At 37.7% G+C, this 9,725-nt stretch overlaps 1 protein-coding gene across 4 annotated transcripts in view; it reads right to left on the bottom strand.

Annotated features, from left to right (window-relative positions):
• Positions 1–1,032: 1,032 nt before the first annotated feature.
• LOC121735255 (cGMP-dependent protein kinase, isozyme 2 forms cD4/T1/T3A/T3B) overlaps positions 1,033–9,725 on the bottom strand; it is a 177,052-nt gene continuing 168,359 nt past the window's right edge. For all 4 annotated transcript variants that reach the window (XM_042126017.1, XM_042126018.1, XM_042126019.1 and 1 more), the window contains 7 exons: positions 8,661–8,755; positions 7,917–8,063; positions 4,655–4,974; positions 4,200–4,287; positions 3,623–3,807; positions 2,958–3,174; positions 1,033–1,421 (listed from right to left, as the gene is read on the bottom strand). In XM_042126017.1, coding sequence (XP_041981951.1) covers positions 1,256–1,421; positions 2,958–3,174; positions 3,623–3,807; positions 4,200–4,287; positions 4,655–4,974; positions 7,917–8,063; positions 8,661–8,755 — 1,218 coding nt within the window. In that variant the 3' untranslated portion in view covers positions 1,033–1,255. The remainder of the gene's footprint in view (positions 1,422–2,957; positions 3,175–3,622; positions 3,808–4,199; positions 4,288–4,654; positions 4,975–7,916; positions 8,064–8,660; positions 8,756–9,725) is intronic.

Raw genomic sequence — 9,725 nt, 5'->3', positions numbered from 1 at the left:
GCACTTAGATCAGAAGACATTTTTATCTCCATAAATGGAGTGATAAGTATATCATAATAACATCATCAGTGTACCATCGAGGAAGTTGATTCCTATGCAATAGGGATGATGACGAGGTCAAAGATTAGCGAATTTTGTTAATAAAATAAAGAAATCACGGTAAAAATTATTTTATGAACACTTATGTGTTCACAAAATTTCAGCTTGATAGCATTTGTATTTTTTTTTGTTATGCGCCTTCAAAGTTGGATATTCAAGTCGATTTTTTTTTTCAATTAAATTTCTTAATATTTGTATACAATTCGATAACTTATGCAATTAAAAACAACTTTTGTTATGAAACCACTTTCATAAACGCAATATTTAATATACCTGTCGAACAAAGTTGTATACCGATGCGTACAAACTACGAAAGACTGACGTCATACTTTCATAGCACTTTGTATGGAGCGTTTCGGGCAGGTCTTTTTTATGAGATATTTGAATTGTCATATCTTGGTGAATTTTTAAGCTATCAGAGTCATTCTTTCAACGATGTTTCTATTTTTTAAGTGTCTTTCAATTACCGATTAGAAAAAAATATAGTCATCATGCCTATTAACAGACCAACGTTATTTGGTCGAATATGTCAATTCAATGTTAATTGTGATCTGTCAGCTGGGTTTGACGTAACGCGACCAAACTACTTAGGTCCCTGATTTGCATAGGAATCAACTTCTCTGATAGTACAAAATGTTTTCAAGTTGGCCTTTCAATTATTTATTGTTCCTTAGTAGGCTTTATTGATCGTGGAGTCCTCATAATTTTAGTGGCGCCATAATTTTGGCTTAGAATGTGGCATACCAAAAACTTTGTGGCTACAAAATAGTAGACTTAAGCCTGGCATCACATTGAAATACTTGCCATGTGTTTCACGAATCGCGGGCATAGCGTTCCATAATGCCATCTTTGGCCTCCTTCAATAACTTATTGATGGCTCCAATAATATGGGCCTGATGTGGCATCATGGCGGGCATAGCATCATGGTTTATGAGTATAGGCCATTTCAATTTTGCCGCCCATAATATGTACGAACGAACTCTGCCGCTCCCCCCATGACGCCATAGGACGCTGCCGCCCATAGCCTATATACTGCCTATACATAAATCCAGAGCTCTCCTAATGAATGGCATGGGATGGTCTATCGGCATATACTGTCTATACATAAATCCAGAGCTGCATTGACATAAATTCCGTGTGGCATGAACCGTCAGGCTTAGAACGTGGCGTCCCAGCCTGACAGGTCGTCGGGCGGCGGCTCGTCGGCGTCGGGCGGGTACTGGTCGAAGTTGTGCGTGTCGATGGCGGACTTGACGGTCGGCATGATGGGCGGCTCCAGCGTGCGCTGCGCCAGGCCCTCCCAGTTGAAGCCGTCGAACCATCTGGAAGGACAAATATTTTGTGACTTTTTTTTTAATGAAATAAGGGGGCAAACGAGCAAACGGGTCACCTGATGGAAAGCAACTTCCGTCGCCCATGGACGCAGCATCAGAAGAGCTGCAGGCGCGTTGCCGGCCTAAAGTTGTCGTCCCTAGCTCGATATTATGTTTACAAATTCACCTATCTTATTACCTCGATCGTGACAATCGCAGACACAATAGATTTTCAATTGTTATATACGTATATGTTGCGGCAGCCGGGTGCCGCTTCGGGATTGATGGGTTATATTAGATAGATCATACAAAAAAACCCATCAGGATTCATGTAATCTTCAAGGACGGAATTTACACTTCACATTTTAAAGGGTTTTATTAGCTTGGGGTTAATTTTTGCGTATTGGTTTGGTTTGTGCGTTGCCGGCCTTTTAAGAGGGAATAGGATAATAGGGGCGGGTAGGGATGGGAAGGGAAGGGAAAAGGGGAGGATAGGGAAGGGAATTGGGCCTCCGGTAAACTCACTCACTCACTCGGCGAAACACAGCGCAAGCGCTGTTTCACGCCGGTTTTCTGTGAGAACGTGGTATTTCTCCGGTCGAGCCGGCCCATTCGTGCCGAAGCATGTCTCTCCCACGTATACTTGCTGACTTGCTGAGTGATTGTGCGATTACGATATTTTTAGACACTGAACCATCGAGGAAATTGATTCCTAGGCAGTTGACGGACCTATGTCCGCGGCGGTGCAAATTGAGACAATGTCAATTCAGCCTGCCTAGCATACCGCCAACGAGATATCTCACTCTCGAGATAATTAAAAAATACTCGTCTTATAATGTCAAAATCTCGACATTATCTCGACAAAACTCTATAGGTGAAGAGACAAACCATCAAACATCGAGAAAACATGTAGAGTTAGATATCTCGTTGGCGTATGCTAGGCAGGCTGATCGCAACAAGACGCGTACGGACGGACGGACCATTTCTAAATTTGTACTGAATTGACAGATTTTTGCAAATCTGTCAAATCTATACAAATAGAAATGCGCGTCGCATTGCGGTCTGAATTGACCCTTAGACTAGCTGTAGCGGTCCCTTAAAAAGCGATCCGTGTATTGCCGTGCGGCAACCGCATCTTGCAGTTGGTTCTCGACCATAAAGTTAATATACCTAGCAGAATTTAGAGCAACAATCTCGAGCTGTCAAACGAAACCGAAATTTGTTTCATCTGTGTGTAAAAAATATGTACGTATACACTAATACACAAGCATGATTGAACATGATTTCTATGAGATTAAATTGTCAACGTGCGGCACGTGCCGACTGGACGTCAAAAAAAGAGTGCTTGTCTCTTTTTACCACACAGTGTTACTGATAGTGACATCTCTCTCGCTCAGGCCTTTGTTTCTCTATTCCGCTAGGTATATTAACTTTATGTATGTTCTCGACAGCAAGATGTAGTCCGTCTATGGCCTTATGGGTCGCAGAATCTCGAAATAAATGTTTTTTTTAGGTCTGTATAAGCTGTCGTGGCAAAAAACTCACTTGTGCTTCTGTATCTCCGTGATCCCTCCTCTCTGGTACCCGAGCCGCTCGGCCGGGTTGTCGCGGCACAGCTTCTTGATGAGGTTGGCGGCGTTGCGTGTGATGCAGCGCGGGAACTCCACGGCGTCTATACCCTTGAGGATCTTGTTGTACGTCTTCATGGGGTCCGCGCCCGTGAATGGAGGTGAACCCGTGAGTAACTCGAACATTAGTACACCTGGAATAAACGAAACATATTCATTCGGTAGCCGTGGGCAGCGAAAAATGCAAGTGACTTCTCAGTGTTTGACTCGGGAAAATAAAATCATTAATACTTTATTCGTGTTACCTAAATTCTCTACTGAATTGAAGATAAAATCTGCTCTTTCATACCTTTTTATACAAAAAGAACCGTTTCTGTGGAATAAAAGTAGGTAGTTGTGGAAAAATTTGTTAAGACAAGATTGTAACTTCTAAGCTCGCTCGATGTAATTTGTAAAGTTTACTACATTGTTCTTATTTCCTTACCTCATTGTCTTTCTCATGATAGTGAAATTTCAAATTAAGTAAAATTCTTATGAGAAGTGTCTTAAAACCTAAAAATCATGTACTTTAACATTATAGTCAGGGCGGTGGTAACTGGTAAACGATTACCATCAGGCGATCCGTTTGCTCGTTTCACTCACCTAGCGACCAGTAGTCGGCGCTGATGTCGTGTCCGCGGTTCATGATGACCTCCGGCGCGACGTACTCGGGCGTGCCGCAGAAGGTCCACGTCTTGCGCGACGCCTGCAGCTTCTTCGAGAAACCGAAGTCCACTAGCTTCACGTAGCCTTTCGAGTCAAGCAGTAGGTTCTCCGGTTTGAGATCGCTGGAAATATAAAAGAGAATTTGGAATTAAAAATGTATTGTTACTTCATTCAAAATAAAAATTAAACGACATCTAGCGGCGAACTAATAAAATGATAAAATAAAAAGCGACATCTAACGCCGAGAAGGTGCAACAGTATAAGCCACTTAAAAGCGAAATCTAGCGGCGAATTTATGCACCAACAACACAGTGGGTAGCATCTAGCGGTGAATTTAGGCAACTAGCAACATTAGTAAAAAGTGCCATCTGACGGTGTCAAAATTAACTAAAATTTTTCTAAGGAAAACAGATGTAAACTACTCACCGCTAGATGACCATTTTAAGTTTCAAGTTAAAATAACAAAATTTTCAAAATACTTAAATTCCGAAGTTATAATAAAAATAGAACTTACCGATAAATAATGTTTCTAGAATGTAAGTAATGGAAAGCTTCGACGACGCATGCTGTGTAAAACCTTGTAGTGCTGTCATCGAATTGGCCTGGAAAATACAAAATTTATTTTATTAATTGTAAAAATACTAGATCATCAATGTGGTATTGGTAATTGGTATTGATAATAATTACTCAGGGCCTGATTACACATACCAAATGGAGTGGCGAGACAGTACCCTCGGCCAATTTGATTGTCTCGCCACTCTACTTGGTAGGTGTAACAAAGCCCTCTTAGTCAGCTTTTTTATGCTAAGTATCATCTGGGTTTATTAGTTATAGTCTTGTTGTTCTGTTACCTCTTTAAATACAAACCGCATAAGTCTAAACCGACTTGAACTAAAGAATAAGGCAACGCAATTAAACCTTTTTTTCCTTCAAGCCACCAAAACATAAATATACTCATTTTTTTATTACCTTTATCTCTCAAAATAGTCCACAGCTCTCCACCAAGGCAGGTCTCCATCAGCATGTAGAGATATTTCCGATCCTTGAACGTCTTGTACAACTTCACTATGAATTCACAGTTCATCTCTGACATAATCTCCTTCTCCGACATGATGTGCTGCTGCTGCCTGGTCTCCACGATCTGGGCCTTCTTCATCTGTTTCAGGGCGAATGACCGGCTGGAGTCACCCTGGATCTGGACGAGCTCCACTCGGCCGAAGCCGCCAATACCCAAGGTGGCTATGATGCGAAGGTCAGAGAGACGGAGGTTCGCGAACTCCTCGTTTAGCCTGGAATGTGGGAATGGAGATTAGAGAGGATACAGGGCCGGATGTACCATAGGGCGTTTTGGGTTTAAGCCCAGGCACCCGTGAATTCAAGGGTAGCTGAATCAAGTCAATAATTTTATTTAAATTAAATAAATAATGTAGTTTGCAGCCCTACGAATCCTATGATAATATCTGTCTACTCTGGTTTAGATGTCGGCACTTTTAAGTTGCTAACTGACAGTTAAAATGTAATAGCCCTAAGTAAGTTAGTAGCCCAGGGCCCTAAACTCACGGTCCGGCCCTGGGAATATAGCTTTAGGGTTGCTACATACTCGATAAATTGGATGTAATGTAATCAATAACGACAAGAAAAATAACTTTACTACAAGCATATTATATTATTCTAGGTAATATTGGAAATAGCCTTAAAGCCAATCTTAAAGCTGTCAAATTCTTCTTGATGAAAATTAACTGGTAGAGAAAAGTATTTGATCTATCCGTAAACAAAAACTTGATACTCCACACCAATGATCTCCACACTAATATGTATTCTGTGACTGTACCAAATGAATCAGGCATATAACACATTCAGGCATACATATTATTTCTCTAATGTGCCACGCTTTTATAACATAGGTAAGTATTTAAATTGGTAGCATTGTAGCCAGATAAAATTTAATTTACATTACTAGATCAAAATTAGTCGGAACGGAATATATAATTGAAATATCTTGAAGACAAAACATTTGTCGGCATGACTAATAAGTCTATTTATAACCTATTTCAATTTCTCAAACAGGTCTAACTAGACGCCAAACTGGTACCTAACATTTGAATTTAGGATCATGACGAAATTTCAAATGATATTCGAAATCACATTTCGAAATTCAAAAACATTTCGAAATTCAAACAAAATTCAGCAGAATTCGTTCGAATTTCAAAATACATTGCAATGTGTTGTGCGATAAAATTGACAGATAAAAACGCGGGAACCATACAGTTTCTATGCCAATGAGAAAAGTTAATAACCCACAAGACAAGTATTGTGTGAGTGAAAGTACATAAACACATACTTCCATTTATCAATAATGAAAGCGAAAAGGCTCTATCTATTTACAATAGCGGGTTATCAACTTATCACATGGTTTTTCAAAACTTGATTGCTATTAATGCTAATGGATACGGAAATTGAATTCAAAACTTTTAAACATTCCTATATTTTTACTTCTAAGCATGACAAAATCAATATTGTCATTCTTAAAAGAATTTGGACAATATAGGTCTAAATCTTAATAAGTAAGTACCTATATTGTTATTATAGTATCACAGGCTCACAGCCTATAAAATAGGATAAAGTGTAATAATTATATATTTGTAAGAAAAACCTAAACAGATGCTTTCTTTGAATTAAAAATTCGGTGAATATTTTACATTAAGGTCGAACAGTATTTGTGATAAAATTATTTACAAACTTCATAAAGTCACGTTTAAAAATTCCAACCAAATTGATAAAAATTTAGGAATATAAATCTACAGTGACAATAATAACACCCATTATAAAGGGAGCAAAAATCTTAGAAATAAAAGATTCTTTATCTGTACTTAAGTATTAAAATAAAATGCAACACAAATTAACCAGCGACCGCTGCACTCAAAGACGAACATTACAGTTTACTTATCTATAATTAAATGAAGATTTTGATATACTTAGGGTGGGTTGCACCAACTTACTTTAACTATATGTAACTACAAATGTCAAATATTTGGTTAAAGTAAAATATGGACGCCATATATTTTAACCATAACCTTGAGCTCGACAAGGCTTTAGATGAATGTGGCGAAAAAAGGAACTAACGCTGTCATCATACAAAAACGCCATTTTTGACAGTTCCCTTTTACCAGCAGCGCCCCAGCCCACGTTCATTTATAGCCTTGTCGGACCAGCTGTCATCTGGTAAATTCTGTGGTCAAAGTTAAGGTTAAAGTAAAAGTTAGCCTTAACTATAACCATAACTTTAACCACGCCTCTGGTGCAACCCACCCTTAAGCCATTATCTGTTAAACTCTTCATTAAATTGAAGTTTAATCATCATTAAATTTCTCTGAGCACGGCGGTTAAATACATTACTGTAGGTGTATTATCTTAAAACCGTACTTACCACAATAGAAAGCCAGTGATAGCGGTAAAAACAATAATTGTTTTATTACCAAAATAGTACAACAACGATATACAAGACAATGGCATATTTGATCTTTCTATTGTTTGATATTTTGCATACAGATTACATTCTTTACTTTGATTTCTCAGGAGTTTACAGACGGATTGTTCATGAGTCATTCCGTCATCATGGATTTAAAATTTCAAGAATATTTTCGGCATTACTAGGTGCTTGTTTCAACGATGTAATATTCTTTCAAATAATTGGTATATTGTGTCTGGTATTTACCATCTGCACCAGTCGATACGGTCTACTATAAGTGATTCTACTATTAGAGAAGTATTTTGTAATGCATGGTAGTGATGTAAAATGTACCAATATGTAGAGATTTTTGATTTAATAATCTGGATAATTAATAACTCTGAAGACGAGTATTCTGTCGACGCTGTGACCTAATTTTGATTCGACAAAAACCGTATCATTGAGTCACCCATCCAGTAAGGTCGTTTGTGTTACGGGATTTTGCTCTCGCACGCGTGCATTATAAAATAACATAACATACAGTTCATTATATCATATGACCATATTACCTATTATATTATATTTTACTATTTTTATATATTTTACTATTTATAAACACAACCATTGTAAAGCGAATATAATTGCAGGAGCAAAATCCGTTTAAATTTTATTTGATACGAAACGTCATTAAATTATGACGTAATAGTAATTGTAAAAATATAGGTAAGTAAGTGAAACATGTAATAGTTAAGTAAGTAAAACAAAACAGGTAAGTAAGTATACCTCTGTCTATCGTCGCCCTCGTCCTTGTACTTGGTGCGGATTTCGTCCAGGGTGGAGATGAGCTGGTTGAAGGTCTCCCGGTCTATCACCAGGCAGGTGGTACCCTCGGGGGAGTCGCAGATGATGTTTGCCGTCCGAAGGTCATCCCTGGAATTAAAGATATAGTGAAATTTGGCGAAGTGAAGCGGGAAAGATGTTGCCATTCCAAGCTTAGAATTTGTTTTTTTACGATCGAACTCAGAGACAACTTTACTTTAATTGAGTTAAGGTTTCCATACTAACTTTTTGCATATTAAACTCTTAACTAAATTAAAGTTACGGTGTAATCATTTAAATAATATTACCTGGCTATGACTCTAAGTGCGGTCGTTAGATTTCTAGTCATCTTATGAATAAGGAAAAAGAAGAGGCTAGCGGTTTGCTAGCGGCAAACAAAAAGTGTGTAGTGACTTCGTAAATCGTAAACGCTAATAACTTTCAATTTCCAACTTTAATTGCAACAAGAAAGACTTGCAGAAAAAATAAAAATAGACTAAAAACAAAGACAAGCATAACATTTCTAAAAACCTTTATGGTTACCCTATATAAATTGAGGTTATAAAAAGTCATTCCCGTTAAATCACTCTATTATTATTGAAAATCGCATTAAAATCAGTTATGTAGTTTTAAAGATTTAAGCATACATAGGGAAAAACATAAAACGCCATTTTATTTATACTAAGAAGTGATAGTGAAGAAACTGACCCTTGTAGAGCCTTTTCGCCGAAGAAGTCTCCCTTCTGAAGAGTTCTGATGAACTTCTCATCGTTGCTGTTCGGAGGTTTTTGGGTAACTTTGACCTGGAAAGATGGACAATTATTTATTAGTACATCATAATTTAAACAAAACATATGGGAATTACAATTTTAGGTTCATATTTTGTAAAGCACTGCAAACGACAAACGAAACACAACTCTAGTCAGCTAACTTATAAACACATTGGTATAGATTTTATTGTCGACGCTTCGTCTTAGTAGAAAGGCTTCCTTAATGGATAATAAATGAAGTAATCTGTGGTCATAATACTTCTAATATACAATAGGTACAATAAAAAATAAACTCTTCTTTGTACCTCCTATGTAGCTTCAAAGCGAATCGTCATCGGCTGTGATTTTTTTCCGAAGCCAGAGTTTTGGCAGGTGTTATTTTGGCCGTGGGTGGCCGAAACCTTAGCCGTATTACCTGACCACTTCAAGTTAGCAACATAATATAGGTGTCATATTATAGCGCTATAAAGCTATCTTACAATAGTATATTACGACTTATGTGCTGCAAATTGATATTATGCAAGCGCAATTCTTGTAACAAGAACCAGCTAATTGCACTTCTCGGAAGCCTGGCGACGGAAATATGACGATCTTTCATCTGATTGACTCATCTTTATTACATAGTGGTTTTAGTTTAAGATTGACTGTGTGACAGACGTTTCAATAAAGTTAGAATTTGCATGGATCAACCATACCTCCCAGGTTTAAAAGTCTATCTTTACCCTTATTATAAGATCAAAAATTTATAGCAATGAATTAGCATTCCTAGGTCTTAAAGTCTTTGTATTTGAGTTGTTAGGTAAAAAGGATAAAGCCGAATTTACGCTATTTTTATAGCATGACGCTTTACATATTTTCAATTTTACCGCGTAAATATCAAATACAACGCAAAAAAGATAAATATTTATTCATAATATATGAAATACTTAATTCAGCTACGTATTATAAATAATACGTGGGAGAGCCATGCTTCGGCACGAATGGGCCGGCTCGACCGGAGAAA

Source organism: Aricia agestis, chromosome 17, assembly GCF_905147365.1.
Source record: "Aricia agestis chromosome 17, ilAriAges1.1, whole genome shotgun sequence".
NCBI classification, from domain to species: domain Eukaryota; kingdom Metazoa; phylum Arthropoda; class Insecta; order Lepidoptera; family Lycaenidae; genus Aricia; species Aricia agestis.
Note: the sequence above shows the minus strand (reverse complement) of the source record. Positions and strands in the feature narration are given on the sequence as shown.